The sequence below is a fragment of the Globicephala melas genome, chromosome 5 (genome assembly GCF_963455315.2).
Source record: "Globicephala melas chromosome 5, mGloMel1.2, whole genome shotgun sequence".
NCBI classification, from domain to species: Eukaryota; Metazoa; Chordata; class Mammalia; order Artiodactyla; family Delphinidae; genus Globicephala; species Globicephala melas.
The window spans coordinates 66,234,260-66,250,910 of record NC_083318.1 but is presented as its reverse complement, the minus strand read 5'-3'; the positions used below and the strand labels follow the sequence as shown (position 1 = coordinate 66,250,910).

General features: G+C 43.6%; 2 protein-coding genes across 5 annotated transcripts in view; one reads left to right on the top strand and one right to left on the bottom strand.

Moving 5' to 3' along the window:
* ATP8A1 (ATPase phospholipid transporting 8A1) overlaps positions 1–5,318 on the top strand; it is a 237,352-nt gene extending 232,034 nt beyond the window's left edge. For all 4 annotated transcript variants that reach the window (XM_070045570.1, XM_060299279.1, XM_030881147.2 and 1 more), the window contains one exon: positions 732–5,318. In XM_070045570.1, coding sequence (XP_069901671.1) covers positions 732–829 — 98 coding nt within the window. In that variant the 3' untranslated portion in view covers positions 830–5,318. The remainder of the gene's footprint in view (positions 1–731) is intronic.
* A 4,108-nt stretch (positions 5,319–9,426) lies between these two features.
* Positions 9,427–13,736, bottom strand: SHISA3 (shisa family member 3). The gene is made up of 2 exons (XM_060298767.1): positions 13,460–13,736; positions 9,427–10,840 (listed from the first exon to the last, which is right to left on the bottom strand). The coding sequence occupies exons 1-2, from the start codon at positions 13,734–13,736 to the stop codon at positions 10,401–10,403; spliced, it is 717 nt and encodes a 238-aa protein (XP_060154750.1). The 3' UTR covers positions 9,427–10,400.
* Between the last annotated feature and the right edge of the window lie 2,915 nt (positions 13,737–16,651).

The following is a 16,651-nucleotide window of genomic DNA, read 5'->3' as shown; positions in this document are numbered from 1 at the left end:
CTCTTAACATTTCAAGGATCTAAAAAAGAATATAATATATAAAGCCCTGTGGTAAATGTATGTGTGTTAGTAATATATCATTTGTTTCATGTTATTTCCACATGTAATTTATTTTCATTTATATATGCTCATGTTTAATGCTTTTGCTCTTTATACTTCAAGAGGCCTTTTCTAAAGATGTGATTCCCTTGGAGGTCATTTCTTATCCCCAAGCCCCCTTGGACCAGGCTGGGGCATGAGTGAGTTTATTTGTAGATGCTGAACGCCCAGAATAATGTCTTCTGAGGGAAGGAGAGCACGCTTCCACTATTCGAAGTTGTGTGTGTTTATCTCCTCCTCTCCCTTGCTTTTATTCTTCCTTCCCTCTCATCCGCCTGATCTATATGGAATACACGCACCCACTTGACTGCACTCCCCACCCCTCTGCTAGTCAGGAAGCAGACATTAGAGGGGCTGGACTTGAGATGCTGAAGGGAGAATTGAGGGGGGCCGAGAGCATCTGTTCGTCTAGGGAACACAGCTCCTAGAATCTAAGCTACCATCATCTCACTCTTCATTTTGCAGTTGAGTCTATACCTTTTACAGACATTAAAAACTAGTGTCTTCATGCTTTTAAAGGTGGGAGGGATGCATTAGTTCCCCAAGTTAGGAAATGAGCGCTCAACACTCAGAATAACAGAGATTTCCAACGACTTCAAGATGACCATTTCTATATTATCTTTAACTTACAGACGGGTATGCTTTCTCTCAAGATGAAAATGGAATCGTCTCACAGTCTGAAGTGATTAGAGCGTATGATACCACAAAGCAGAGACCCGATGAGTGGTGACGGGGGGAGGGATGAGAGGCCAGCTCTGACACATCTCGAAGGGGAGCTCCCAGGTCTTCACCAGAATCTGCTGACCAATTCCAGCCTGGTCCAAGGAGGGGAAATGGATCTGAACTCATCTCATTGACTGACATTCAGATTCATGTATAGTATAGACATAAGCACTGTGCAACTACACTGTAACACCATCTCTTTCAGATTTTCTAAAGTATTTACTAAGTCTTTGTAAACAGAAATGGAAAATGACCTTGTATCTTGCCAGAGTGTTTTCTTAAACTGAGAATAGGTCAGCATTCTTATGCTGTTACTCTGGGGCTGCCACTAACTATCAGTGTCTTGGATATACCCCAAAGCGACCGACCTTTACAAATCTCTAAAATGGTAGTAAGTTAAAGGGACTCCTTGATATCCATTTTAGATTTCAGAATATGCTGAGAAAAACCAGCCTTCTTAAGGAAGCGACTCACTGAGCAAAATTTCTAAACAAGACATTAATAATAATGTGTTTGTGTCAAAAATTGTCACTATAAATGTTTGCCAAAGAAGTTTAATAAATGTCTTTGTCATTCAGTAGTCATTTGCCCAGAAATTTAAGAGAAGGTTTACCTCTAGTTCTGCTGTAAGATCTGCATGCCTGACTTTACAAATCTAAGAGTGATTTGCAAAAACGAGTATTTCAAGGCATTTGCTACTAAAATCTGTGATGTTGCACCTTTAGCCTTACAAATGCTTCTTTCTCGTTCGTCTTGTCTATTTGTTCAAGTTGCAGTGCACACATGGTATGTGACTGTCTTTATGATACTGATTTTTAAAACTGTATTTATGTCTCCATCCTTTCTAATGAGGTTTCATTGTCATTTAGATTTTTCTAACAACCTGGCTTCTGCTGTAGACTGATGTCATTTTGTCTTCCAGTTTTCTCTTTTAAGAAAAATACGCTTACATATTTATGTGAGATTCCCAATGCTTCTGTCCAGGTGTTTGGAATACCATGTTGGATAAATGCATGGACCTTTGTAATGTCCGTAGACTCAGCTTGTGTCCTGTGTTTTGGTTTTCCCTATTACTGCCCACTCGAGATGCCTGCTGTCCTCAATGGCACGCCCAGTGTTATGGTGACTGCCCCGTACATAAGACTGAGAATGACTTCACAGTTCACTAGTCAAGCAGCTCCCAAAATTAGTCACACACTGCTAATTGGGACAAATAAGTAGTACCTTTTACCCATTTTAAACACATCTATTGTACTCAAGCCTATAACTTTACAAAGAAAAGTAGATTTTTGTTAATATGCTTTAAAATGTGTGTTCAGCTTAATTATTTTCAGCATTTCCAAGACATCTGAAAAGGCCTATTTTGCCACCAACAATCAATGGTGAAGGGGCTGTTTAAAAACGACAACCAGTTTTCTACACTATTTTTAACATAATGCTTTCATGTGGAAATAAAAAGAATTCTAGCTTTCAGATACACCTCAGAGATTGAAGCAAACTTTTTGCCTTGTATTCAAAAGCCTGTTTGCCTTTAAGTGGACTTACCAGCAAAATTGGTACAACTTCCTCTTAAAAAAAAATAAGTCGACTACAAGTGAGAAGACAGGAGATTTTCAAATCACTCCTTGAGTTTAATAATTCCCATCTTTTTCGTCCTTTTTCTCAATCTAGATTTAAAATTCAGCTATATATTATTTCCTTCTCTGTATTTTTAGCTATTTAGTTACCTGTATGCCTCCCACATTTTCTACACATAAGAGAGGTTATAACATACATAATTTGAACTTAAAGGGGACAAGGAGTTGACATACTTCACTCCCCAGACCCTTCCCATTTGGGGATCAGATTAAGAAAATCATAAATTCAAACATCTAACAAGACCACAGGCGTAAGGGTCTAAGATCATGTTCAAAATTCAGATTTCACAGTCTTTGTCTACTGAATCACTATTCAGAGCAGCTTTTCTGGGCCTCCATGATGAGAGTTGAGGTCAAACCACAAAAAATGAAAAACAAAAATCAAGTACAACGAATAAGGATTTTTTAAAAAGAAGCAGAATGAGGTACATCCCCCTGGAGGAACACTTCATAGCAGTTCCAGAAAAGGGCTGCTTCCATTTCCCCTCACCTCATAGGTGACATCCTTCCCCAAAACTTTAATATCAAAATGTGATGAGTGTCATAGAACTGAATTTTATGACTTAAACGAAACGCTTTATTTTTATCCTGAAACTGGATCGTTTCTGTGGAGCCCTTCAACATGAGTGGAAGACTCATGGTTAATCATATGGAGGATCATGATCTGAAACATGACTAATTTATGCCTTTTGGTCCCATGGATCTATTTTTGAATTATCAACATTAAGTCAGTCTCTTAGCTTCTTGGGTGGGAGTTGGGAGTAGGCAGCACGGAGTGACCACCTTGGTACAACTTAAAAGATAACATTGCAATTGCAGTGACTTTGTAGTGTTCATTAGAGAAAACCCTCTGATTCTTTAACCTTGGGTGGGGGAAGTAACAGAGTTTTACCAGGATTAAAATAAACAGTTGAGGTGACTTTTAACCTGTATTTTCTGAAATAAGGGACACTCTTCGATTAAAAAGTCCCTTGTTGGAACTCCGGCAAACGCTAACACCGTTGCTTTACAGTGTTTACAATTCGGAAAATACTACTTACTGCAGAAAATCCTCATTCATTTCACCCTGAAAAGCTAGAGGTTGCTTCTTTAGTGTTAACTAGTACACAGTGATATTGAGCATGAACTTTCTAAATGTTTTACATACTCATATAAAAATATATTGGTATCTCCCACCCAGAAAGATGCTGTATGGTAGAAATTATGAGCAGGAAAATGGTGTCTCTCAGGAATGTAGTAAATTTTAAATGACATATGTGCTGCCTACCCTCCCACACGCCACTCTGTCTGACGTGAGCCTGCTTCAGCAACGTGGCAAAGTTAATTGAAAGCTTTTTCTAATGAAGTCAGGTGATCGTGTATTCTATTCAGTCTTAGCCATTTACATGAATTGTATGATCATTGAATGGACTCAGCGATTCCTCTTAATTTCCAGGGGAAAAAATGAATTCAAGAAATCAACACTTATTCTGGTCATAACATTTTATATTTTAATTTTGCAATTCTGCATTCTAAATATCCAGTATGAAAGTCACATGATAGTTCTGCATTTTGTGTACGGTACAGCACTTATAATCTGTCATTTAAATATTCTTTCAGGAAACGAATGCCATTCTGAAAGTACTAGATTGCATATTCACAATTTTTTATTTCTAAAAATGTCATCGTTATTACAAAGCTAAATAATCATTGGTGTTTATTTTTGTGCAGTTTGCCCTTTGATGTTTCCTGGTTCTAAAACTTATATTACCAAATAAGTCTATAATTATGTACAAAATTCATTGAGAAAATTCCCACCCTATTCACATCATATGAACCAGACCTATGGAATTCTTTTTTGTAAATTATTTAATGTAACACCATGCAGTTCGGTGCCTAATAAATGCTTTTTAATGATCAGCATTTCTATAATGCCTCTTAAAGAGACCATAGTCTGATTTTTCTCACGTTAAAATAATTGAAGTCACTTGTGAAACTGTTATACTTTGCTGCATTTTAATTAGCCTTCAACAGCTATTAAAATGGAATGTAAGTTAAATTTTGAAGGAAAGGAAATAAATGTTTTCCATTTTTCGTCTTGATTTATTTTCTATATGAGAGCAGCTGTGTTTTTGATAGGTTTATGGTTTGCATGAATTAATATGTAAAGTGGCTTAGGCCAGTGCATGGCTATTGCTGTAAATCTTGATGTTTATTTCTGCCTTATAAAAGTCTCTCATGGCCTACCTGGAATTTCATATTCAGTGGACAAATTAATTGGTCCTCCACACAACTTTTTTTTAATAAGTAAATTATTTTACAAACAAATTTGAACTAATTTAATTGAGACTTTTGTTTAGCTTGCCTCTAAGAACTTTTCTTAATAAAGCTCACAAAACTTCTCAGCAAATAAATCTCCCTTAAGTAGGAAAAAAAAAAAAGCTAGATTTCATACTTGCTTACTTTGAATTAACAGCAACTTTCCATAGGTAAATCTGCTCTTGCAAAGATGTGAGCAGAATATTTAAAAGTATATATTTTTATGTTTCATGGTTCTAGACTAGAAGCCATAAATGCAGTAAATACTGTTTGTTGTTTGTCTTACTACTTCAAGCTTCATTTTTCACATTTTCAAGTTTATTAGGTTAAAAAAAGCAGCCTTGGAAGGCAGCTACTATGGAAAATTGCAGTTTGCATTAAAGATAAAATAGTATTTTCAACTCCATGAAAAACCATTCCTGCTGAAACTGCTGTAGAAATTGTGAAGCTGCATGAGTGGAGAGTATTGAATCTGTGATTATAGTAGTTTTCTCAGGTGTGTTTATCTCGATGTTCAATGCACTGTTTTATAAATAGTTATTAAAGTCAAGTAATATTCAATTCTATGCAGTGTTATGTGTCATTGACCTTTTGTGAATGTGCATGTTTTAAACGGCAAATTTTAAACATTTTGTTCCTGATTGTTGTTAAAAATGAAATAAACTTTACCATTACATTAAGAAAATTGTTCAAGATTTAATTGCTAGTTTTAGAAACTATATTGCTTTATAAAACCCTCAAATCTGCTCTAACTATAGTCTGAGAAGGTGTATCTGTTTAATAACAATATTAACATTTTGTTTACAACCCCAGTGATATACAAAATATCCCTGCATTGTAATCCCATTCAACCCAACATAAAGTGGGGTATATTAGCTCTAGTTTTGTATGAGCTGGTAGTGTTGATAATTAAGTATCAAAAAAACAATTTTTAAAATAAAATTACCATATTTTGATTCTTCAGTCAGAAAAGCCTCCCAGGATTGTCCTCATTACAGATTTAAATCGGCCTCTAAGTCAACAGCTAATTCACAGCTCCTTCCTTTCACATAGCATGAATGTCTTCAGTTTTCTAAACCCACCGAAATTTTTTAAGTATATGAGAAAGTGGCCGCATTTAGCTAATAAAATTTGAAGGAAGTAAAACCAGAAGATACTAAAATTGCCACGTGAGACAAAAATACAGGAAACATTGGAAACGTGGACAAGAGCTTAATCAAAAATAACCATTGTTCGGTAAAAGGAACTGAAATGCAATTTGGAAAACTGCTAGAACAGGATTAGTTCACAGGCAAGCGCTGGGCAAGCAATGTGAGCAGCCTCTGGTTTCATAAGAGCGAGGGGCAGTGTGTGCTTTGCTGTCTGGGGCCCGACTTCCTTTCCCACCGCCTTTCCAAGGGCAACGATTGAGTGTGGGTCCCCCCCGCCCAAGCAAAACCACAGCAAAACAGTGTTCAGAAAAGTTACCTGTGAATTATGTCAAATATTTTCACATTCAACTCCATCCCCCTTAAAATAAGCACTGTCATCTAATACCACCATAAGGAAACAGCAAACTTGAAATACATTCCCATAAATTCAATGCGTCATCCCCATTTAAAGTTTGTTTTTATGTGCTTATGGCATCTCAGACCTAAACCTTCCATTTCAGTAATACAGAGCCACTCATTTTAGTGAAGAAAGATCTTCCGAACCTGGATCATTTCACTAAAAAGCTAATAAAAATTGTTGGAAAATGAAATCTTTTTTACTGTTCAGTCTTTATTTCAAGTACAAACTATATAACCAGCAATTCAAATAAAAAATTCTCTGTCCGAATAATTTCATTAATAACTGTTTAATTGCAATTTTGAAAGTGTTATACATAAAAATATGGGACAGTTTGTTCCCTTAATAGTTAAGTAAGTAAATCCTTATTTTTCCTGAACATATCCTAAGTAAGCTTTTTAGGTTATGCACAGGTAAACTGATCTGGACCCAGTGAAGTGTATCATACTCCTAATTGTGATTGTATATATTTTCAGGAAACTTTTTGGTTATCTGGTTTTAGAGAGAAAATTTCCTATAGATTTAAGTCAATCTGGCAAATTCTCCACCATGAGGAATAGCTAAGAATAACATCAATGAAAAAGAAACAGGTGGGAAAATAAGAGGGAACACCTATGCATTTGGACAACTAAAAATACAATGTGTTGGGTTTGGAGTGAATAACCATTTTAAAGCAAATTTATTAAATACATTTTTCTAAAGCAGATGATAAAATAAATCCACAGGCCATGAGTGCAGGGTGGGAGGGTGCTCTGTCGCAGTTAATAAGGAGAAGTTGGCCAGGTATCGAAGGAGCCCATGGATTACCAGGGACTAACTCTATCAAACCGTCGGGCCATTTTCTCTGTCCCCTGCACTCCAATCAGCGTTGGATCTGCCCTCCCACAGAACTCAGTCCTGCATTTATATGCTGGGATATTTCATCTGCTTTCTACTGTGTATCGTGGACTTACTACACAGCTCCCTCCCCTCTAGATTGCAAGTGATTTGAGAGTGCTTCTGACTTCTGATTCGTCAAGACAACCCTCAGCAATAGGGTACCATCAACATCTTCATTTCACAAATGAGAAAACTGAGACACAGTGATGTAAAGTCAGTTGCCCAAAGTCACTCAGCTTATGGGAAACAGACCCAGGAAACTAACCCAGACACTCTGACTCCAAAATCCATCTAAATCACCCTCTGCTCTCTCAAGTGTCTCAGGTATAAAGGGAGAAATGTTTGTCCTCTAGTGTTTCTACTTGTGCTCTGTATTAGTCTATGTTCTTATAATGTAGCACCAATCCTATTGATGGTTACAATCCCCTCTATCTGCAGGGTATGTACCATATTACAGTCAATCACTCCTCCCCAAATAGATTTTCTGAAAAGTAGGTTGGATAATTTTTTCCTGAGAAAATTAGGCCTTCTAGGTACATGCCATAAAGTTAATGTAGAGTTTCAAAGCAGACTGCCTGGGTTCAGATCCTGGCTCTGTTATTGTTGACCTTGGGCACAGTGTTCAACCTTTCTGCTTTGCTTTCTTTAGCTGCAAAATAGGTGTGATAATAGTCCCGACTTACGGTTTGTGAAGATTAAGTGATACATGCCATACAGCACACACATGGTTCTTAATAAATGTTACCCATTATTTGCATAACTACTTTTCAAAATATGGAACTTCTGTTTTTCAGAGATCCTACAATGCATGGGACAGTCCACCCAACAAAGATTTGACGTCCAGGGGCATGACTTTGAAATGTCCCTCCATTCCTTTCGGTGGAAAAACCTAATCCCATCGTACTGAAAGAGTGTTTTCCCCACTGCCTTAACATACACTGAATTTTCCAGATATGAAACAACTGTGCAAATCAAAAGAAGACCGAACTTTGCTTCATTTGGAAAAAACATCACATTAACAGCAGAGCGCCTCTGGGGTGTGAGTTGCCAGTGTAGCAAACCTGTTCCCTTGCTGTTTGAATATGGTTATGCATACAGCTCCAGGACTGACTAGCTGCGGGACCTTGGGCTAGTTACTACACTCCTGCATGCCTCGGTTTCCAAATCTATGAAAATAGGAATTATAATACCTCCCTGTTGCATTGCTTACAGATAAAATGAGTTAGTACATGTAAATATTTAGAATAGTGTTTGGGTCATAAAAGCCCAGTAAAGATTAACTTTAAAATATCAAAGGAGCAGAATGTAACAAACATAAATAAAGCCAGCCTAATAACACAGGAGTGAGTTCCAGAACTTCTCACAAATGTTTATCCTTTCACATTCAGCCTTTACTCCCTCCCTCCCTCCTTCCCTCCTTCCTCCCTCCCTCCTTCCCGCTCTCCCTTCCTGCCTTCCCTTTATTCCTGGATTATTGGGGCTATCCTGGGATACCTGGAAGTCAGGCCACTGTTAATTGAAAGCAGGGGACTAGAAGTCAGAGCTCCTCTGCCATCAGAGTGGGCAAAGGCATAGTATCTTCCAACTTGTTTCCTCAACTAGAAAGCAAAGGGCAAGGCCAGATGACTTTCCCTAGGTCAGACTTCCACCTCTAAGTAGCTGTATTTGACAAGAGCTGTTGAGGATGTCATATGATGGTATGAATTCATATAAACCTGGGTTTTCAAAGGACATCCGTAAGGGACAGGAGGCAACAAAACTGAAGGAGATGAGCCAGGTCGGGGAGACCGGGCAGGAGGCTGGCAAAAGGCAACTGTCCTCTCTGAAAAGGACCTCCTGACCCCCTGCCAGAGCAGGACCCTTGGTGCCGCACCTTTTCCTGCCACGAGAAGCCAAAACTCAGATTCTTATGAGAAATGTCCCAAGTTTTAAATCTATGCAAATAACACATCCGAGGGCTGAAGCCCACAGGCTGATACCTCCATAAAAATTCACTTCCTTGGCTGCTTTCAGGAGTCCCGCTGCAGAAAATAGCTTTCTAACGCAATTCAAAATCAGTGTAGGATTTTTTTCATTTCAAATTATGAAGTGTTAGGCAAAGACATTTCCTTTTATTGAATAGCAAAGAGTATCATTAAGACGATAAAATGAAGCACTTTGATCTAAACTTTCAAAGAGATTTCACGAAAACATAAAAGATTTTATTTATTCTAATCCAGCAGGATATATATATGCCCAAATATTTAGTCATCAGACATGGAATTCAGTGGCACTTAAGATACATAATATCAGATGATTATAGCCAAAGCTGGACTTTGAACTCCACACTTATTATTAACATAAAAAATTACAGTGCGACTACTAATTAGTACCGTCAATGTGGTAAATACATTAAATTACAAATCTTTACATTTGTACATAAGTCATTTTACAAATAAATGTTTTAAGACCCAACTGTCCAACTTTCATTTAAACACTAAATGTTGCTGAACAAAAAGTCTGCAATAAATACTCCCTCGGGTGGGTGGGGGAAACGCTTTTACAAAAGATCTCTGTTACAATGAATATCTAAGTAAATATGTAAAATGTTAAACTTCTCATGTGGTTATTGAAATCTTGTATTCTCAAGACGCTCTTATATTTTAAACAAAATTTAGCTATTAATTTAAAAAGTAACTGTTCCCATGATGCTAATATTATTCACAGTTAAGTTGCTCCCCAAATTATAAATAGGTTGTTCACTGTCCCCTCAGTTTACTTAGCAATTAATTTTTAAGTGAACCTTCAATAATTACAATCAGGTATATTTCTTGGTTTATTTATATATATATTTGTATTATCACTCACTACACAACTTATAATGAAAAAAGAACAACGTAGGCCTTTTCTAAGCAGGATAGCTGAGTTGTCCAATAAAACATCTTCAGCCAATTTGTAACTTTAAAGTCGGACTGCTGCCTATTTTGAATAAAAGTAACATAAATTGAAATGTAATAGTCACCATGTTTTCAAAGACAGAAAGCGATTCTCTAACAGCCATTCTGCGACTGGAGCCAGGAACCTCAAGATTAGAAGGTGCTGTATTTTCCTTGCGCTTTTCTCCATGACATTGCTGGGTTCAAGGGAAATTTCCTCAGAAATCCTGGTGGCCGTGGCAGCAGCGTCCGTGGGTCTGCCGTTGCACTACGCGGTGGATCTGTAGCCATGCATGGCCTGTCAACTGGAACTGAAGTCTGGACAGCTCTTCCCAGGCAGTGGTGGTTCCTGCTGGAGTGGGTAAGCAAAGTACTGGGGTGACACCAGGAAACCGGACGGTTGGGTCAGGTGGATTGGGTGGCCTGTGGTATAAGGCGGGGGTGGTGAGGGCACCAGGCAGCCTGGCTCTGCCCTGGCAAAGGAGAACCTTCGGATGGAGCCCCCTGTGGAGCTGGAGCTGGTGGCTGTGCTGGACTGCCTGGAAGGTGCCCTGAGGTTCGTGGAGGTCAGGATCATGGGAAGGGTCTCCGTCTGATAGGTGCGGAGCGAGAAGCGGATTGGCTGCTGCGAGGGCTCCTTGGGTCTCAAGCAGGTGCAGCAATAAACAGCCACTAAAGAGCCCAGAACGATGAAGGCGATGAAGATGGAGCCAACGATCAGGAAGGGAACGTACACAGGCTCTAAAAGGCAAAAACAGGCACAGATGCTGGGACTAGAGTCTCCCAAACTCTGGGCTGCTTGGGGGTGGGAGGTGGGAGGTCCACATCACCACCCTTGTCAGCCCAGCTTCTCAGAGCCTGTGACTGGCAACCTCTGAAGTGCAAACTGTGATGATGGAATATTCTTGTTCCTAGCAGGGAGGAAGCAAACTGATACTGTAGACTCTGTTAGCAATTAGCCATCACACTGCACATCTGGAAGTCGGAACAGACTCTATCCTCCTGTTCACGCACTGGGGAGAGGGAAAGGATGAGTTTGGGGGGTTACTATAACACTGGTTTTCAATCTGGGTTTTAGTAGTTTTATCACGGTGGGGCTCTTAAGGGCTCTAAGGCTGAAAATCCTATCCAAGAATCTCCAATCTAAGCAAAGAGAGCTGGGCCTGTGAAATGAAACCCCCGGGAATGTACAAGACTACAGAAAGCACAGGATAAAGAAATCCAGAGTGGGCCCCAATTAACTGTGTCTCCTACTGCATCACAAGTTGTCACCTCTGAATACTTCTTTCCAGAAACAATTTGGGATGCCTCCTCCAGCTGCCATGCTTCTGCCTCCCAATTCCCACCCAAATTCTGGGAAGGTCAGGCCGAACCTTGGATAGATCGTGATGCAGTTCTTGGTGTTAGTGGCCCAGACTTTCCGGGAGAGCACCCGGAGTTAATCAGAGTTAACCCCAGTTTCCTTCTCTACATAAGGCAGACATAAAATTTCCTACCCCGGAGGCACCCCCGGGGCACTGCTCCAGGTGTGTCCCCTGCCTGATAGAGCCACGCTTGGATGCAAACCTCTGGCTTAGAGGTAGATGAAAGCAAGCCTGCGCTGACAGGCCCTACTGTGTGCCTGGCTCTTTCGTATTTATTGTCGGATTCACGGAGACCCGGTGAGGTGGGCGTGATACTCTCTGTTTTCCAGATGTGGAAGCACATTGGAGAGTTGTTGACTTTCCCAAAGACACCCAGGCAATGAGCGACAGGTAACTATCCACCCCGAGATCTGTGGGCTCCTGGGTGTAAGCTCACCCACTCTGCCCCATTTCCCAGCGCCCTGTGGAAGGCAAGTCTAAAGGGACGAACTACTTACTCGGCACCTTGCTAAGCATTCATGCACTCCTTTAATGCGCAACCTAACTCCTCTGAGAGCTATATGCCCATTTTAGAGTTGAGAAGAGGCCCAGAGAAGTTAAGTAACTTGCCCAAGGTTACAAGCTGGCGAGCAAGAGAGCCACGGGTCCTGAGACTTCCTCAGATCCCACCCAGCCTTGGTGAGAGAGGAGACTGCCTCATCTGCTGCAGAGCTCGCCCGAGGAGGCCGGGATGGAGTCCCTGCTGGAGGCCGGGCACTCACGATTGCTCTGCAGAGAGCAACCGGGCCCCCCAGGGTGAGTGGAGTAAAGCCACGGAAAGAGTTTGTATTTTCCTAACAGGCCAGGCCGGCCTAGAGTTCTCTCCTTTCCACTGAACATCTTTTTCCAGAAGCCTCTTCCCCAATCCTGCAGATTGGTATTTTGCCCTCCAAAGTTAAATTTCTTGGAAGTCTAATGGGGTTCTAAGGAAGGGCAGGCCCCCCTTTCCTCTGGGTTGTCAGTCTCAGGGGGACCGGGGCTCCAGCGCCATCAATTACCTCTCCAGCCTCTCCCCGTCTTTCCCAGGGACCGTCTTTTGCCGGTCTCAGACCTCCGCTCCGGAGTTCTGGGGTGTCGCGGCCCTTAGCTCCGCCCGCTCCTCCGGTTTCCCGGCCATAAAACCATCGCCTGTAGCTCTAAAGGGTTGCCCTGAAGTTCCGATTCAGGTGGAAAACTTTTTTTTTTTTTTTTTTTAAGGTGTAAAATCTCTCTGCTGGGATCGTGATTTATTCCGCTCTGAAGTTAGTGGAAATTTGACCCGCGTTTTCCGATGTGAGAATAGGGGGCGGGGAAACCCCTGCGACCCCGGTTTCTAAATCTCCAGCTGGAGGACCTGGGCATTTCTGAAAAGCGTGACAATAGGGGGTGGGCCGGAGAGGGTAATTCGATGCAGAGAAATGAAAGGAAGTCGGGAGAATAGGGCAGCGACTTAGAAACGCTACCAAAAGGCCACCAAAAAAAAAAAGTGTCTTAAGTTCCTTACGCCCGTGAGGCTACAGATAAGCGCGCCCCAAGAGTTGCGTTCCCTGCGCCATGGCCACTTCTCAAAGCTCCCGGAGCGCCCAGGGCGCGCGCTGAGGCACCCTCACCGTCCTTTAAAACCCAAGTCCAGCCTTGCGCTGCCCCTACAGCCCTTGTCTGCAATGTCGCGAGCGCCCGAGGCTCCCGCTCTCTTCCCCGGGGTCACCGGATGCAAGCTCCGTGGTCCTCACTGTCCCTTGAAATTTTTCTCTTGGGCAGACCCGCGGAAACCGCTTGTGGCGGGAATCGGGACTGCAAAGGAATAGGGCCCGACCTGAAACGCGACCACCCACTCCTCCCTTGATCCTCCCACCTCTAGCCTCCCCTTTGCTCAGACCCGGGAAAGCCTGGCGCGCCTGTCCGCGCGCACACCGGCCGGCACACACGGCAGCCCGGGCGGCCGGGCGGGGTCTGCCCCCCGTGGGCCCGCACTCACGCGCCGTGATGCCGGGGTGCTCCAGCTCGCCGCGGTCATTGGTGCAGCCGCCCTGCTCCAGCCTGGCGTCGGCCGCGGCGCAGCAGTAGCGCAGCGCGCACGATCCGCAGCAGATGGTGGCGTCCAGCGTGTCGAAATCCTCCGGGCACTGGAAGCCCTCGTGGTAGTTGCCCTGCACGTCCACCCAGCCGTGGCAGTACTCTCCGGACTGCTGGGCGTCCGCCGGACCCCCGCGCAGCCAGCCCAAGAGGAGGCAGAGCGCCAGCAGCGCTCCCATCGCCGCGGACGCGCTGGGCGGCCGAGAGGGGCACGCGGCTGGAGAGCGAAGGGCTGAGCCGGGGCTCCGGGCGCCCCGCGGTTCCGCCTCCCCCCGGGGCGCGGCCTGGGCAGCTGCCCCGGCGGCCAAGGCCACTCCCGCGAGGTTTAGCGGGGGCCAGAGAGAAGGAAGGGGCTGCACGGCGGGCTCCACAGGCCGGGGGTCGGCATGGTGCGCGGGGGCGAGTGGGCAAGGGCCGGCGGAAGGCGCCGGCCGAGGCTGAGGCTGGGGCTGCTGCAGCGGCCCTTTGCCCGGCTCATAACGCTCCCGGCGCGAGGGGCGCGCCCAGCCCTCGGCCACCTACCGCCCCACTCCTCAAAGGAGCCATCGCGCCCGGGTCTGGCAACTCCCGGGCCGCGCAGTACCCCGACTTGCGTCCGTTGCCGGGTCCAGAGCGGAGCCCGAAGGCAGGAGGATGGGAGATGCCCTCGTGCGGAGCCCCGGGACAGGCGGCCCCCCCTGCCCCCCGCCCCTGTCTGTCACGGGAGCTGGAGTCCGCCTGGCCGCGGCCAAGTACAAACGGCCTCCCGGTTGCTGACAGCTCTGCCTCCACGGCGTCCTTTAAAAAGGAAGAGGGAGGGGGAGAGAGCGAGGGTTAAGAGTCCGCCTCCGGGGCGCGCCGCCGGGGCTAATCACAGCGGGCGCGGCGCGACCGCCGGTCCTGTGCGCCCTCTGGTTCGCGCGCCCCCCTCCGCCTTTCCGGGCCACCCCCGCCCAGCACGCTCCCCCAGGACTCTACCCTAAACCTGGGGCATCAGGCCCTCTCCACGCACACCTTCCAGCTCTCGCACAGCCCAGCAAACTCCGCAGAGGGCCAGGGCCGCCGGGTCTCTGCATCTATCCACGCGCGTTAGCGCGCGGGTGGAGACCAGGGCTTTGCTTTTTAGGGATGTAATCAAAAACGAACTCGGTAACTGGGGTTTGTACAATCTTCTGTCGTCTGTTGCACAGATCTGGCCTCGTTCCTGGGACACCTGTTCTGAGGGTTCTGGGCGGATAGCATACTTTCTAGGGCCCGCCCACATCTGCGCTGAGTTTTCCACCTAAGTTTCCACTTTTTCCAGAAGGGACGGCACATTTTCACAAATGTACACACACTCGCACTCTCCCCCGCCCCCCTAACCCGAACGCCACCGGGCGAAGAATCGCCGGTCACCTCCGCCTGCCGAGGGCAGCTCGCAAAACCTCAAAGAGCACGACTTCTCCATTCGCGCCCGCAAAAGAAATAAAAGAACAAAATTAATGATAATTGAGCAGATCTGAACTTCTGTTCGGGCAAAGAAACACATTTATTTAAATGATGTGTCCCCCGTGTGCTATTTTCAGGGGCACTGCTCCTTTGGCGGCGTAAGTGCCTTATGAAACTGGCGTTATGTGAAACCTGGGCTCAACTCAAGAATTTATTTTTACGGCATCCTGAACTTCCTGTCATCGTTTATTCGTACGTGTGAATATGTCCCGCGTATCTCCACCTATTTGTCAAACACGCTGAATGCCCGTGTCACTGATTTAGCTGTTGGCAAGTTGAGTGAAAGAAGACAAAGTCTGCCGCGCACCAGCCGTAAAAGTGTGCGGTCAAAAGCGTTCACCAAGCCCGCGGCTTCCCGAGGGTCCGAGTTCGTTCACAGAAGCATATTTCTTTTTTTTTTTTTTTAACTCTGAATGAAACGGTTTCTGTTTTAAAATGTATGCTCAAGGATATTCCAAGTAAATAATCACTTCTGATTTCTGATTTTAAATATTGGGATTAGCATTTATTTATGAGAATGTAAAAATAATGCCCAACATTTCAGATGTTAAATAGAACTGTGTAAATATTTTATTGCTTCCTTAGATATTTCTTGGGACAATAATATGTTATTAAGTAAAACCAAATTAAGTTCAGACTTTTATCCACAATGAGACAGTTTTTCTTGACTTAAAGAACTTAAGCATATGAGAAATTGTTTTTGCAGAAATTTCTTAGGTACTCTGTTTTTACGTACAAAAAAAAATCCTTGCCAGCCCTAAAGGTTGTTGGGTTTTTTTTAACATCTTTATTGGAGTATAATTGCTTTACAATGGTGTGTTAGTTTCCGCTTTATAACAAAGTGAATCAGCTATACATATACAGATATCCCCATATCTCCTCCCTCTTGCGTCTCCCTCCCACCCTCCCCATCCCACCCCTCTAGGTGGTCACAAAGCACCGTAAAGGGGTTTTTTTGGTGTGTTTTTCTTGTTTTTTTTTAAGGAGTGCTGTTTGGATTGTATAAACCCTGAGCAATTAAGGAGGAAAGTCATGCAGAGCCACAGAAACAATGAGATATAATGATCGTAATAAGATGATAAAACTACAAAAACATGTTTACTGCTAATAACTTTCCCAGAACCACACCTCTTAATATTATTCTTGTTAAATTTAGAGGAATTCCATGACATCACAACTACCTAAAGTTCTACAGCAACCTCTGCTAGTCCCCCAAGGGTCAAGTTTCTCTCATTATCCAGCTGTTCTTTGATAGCATTAATATTTTAGGGAATGATTTGTTGGCACTTACCTCCCATTAATTACATTCTCTCTGCCACAGTGGGATTCTTTTCCTTAGGATACGAGCTATAATTAATTCCCTCATTCAAAGTCCTGTCTGTTTGACTCATTTAGAAGACATTTTACTCAAATTTAGTTGGATATTTACTAATGGAAAATAACCAAACCTCCAAAGTACTTGATACTCCTTAGATCTGATGTGTGTGAACATTAAAGCAACTGTACGCCATGCTTTCTTATCTAGGTCCTGATCTGAAGCAACTTTATACCATCACAACAATCAGCTCTGGGGGCTTGCACAGGGTTGGGGCGGGGAGTGTGTTTGGTTCATTGTCATAGAAGATCT

Excerpts from the sequence above, each read along its gene's own strand:
- SHISA3 (XM_060298767.1), bottom strand. The coding sequence starts at position 13,736 with ATGGGAGCGCTGCTGGCGCTCTGCCTCCTCTTGGGCTGGCTGCGCGGG. Across the intron at positions 10,841-13,459 it reads GCACCCCGGCATCACGGCGC|AGCCTGTGTACGTTCCCTTC; the intron begins GTGAGTGCGGGC and ends TTTGCCTTTTAG.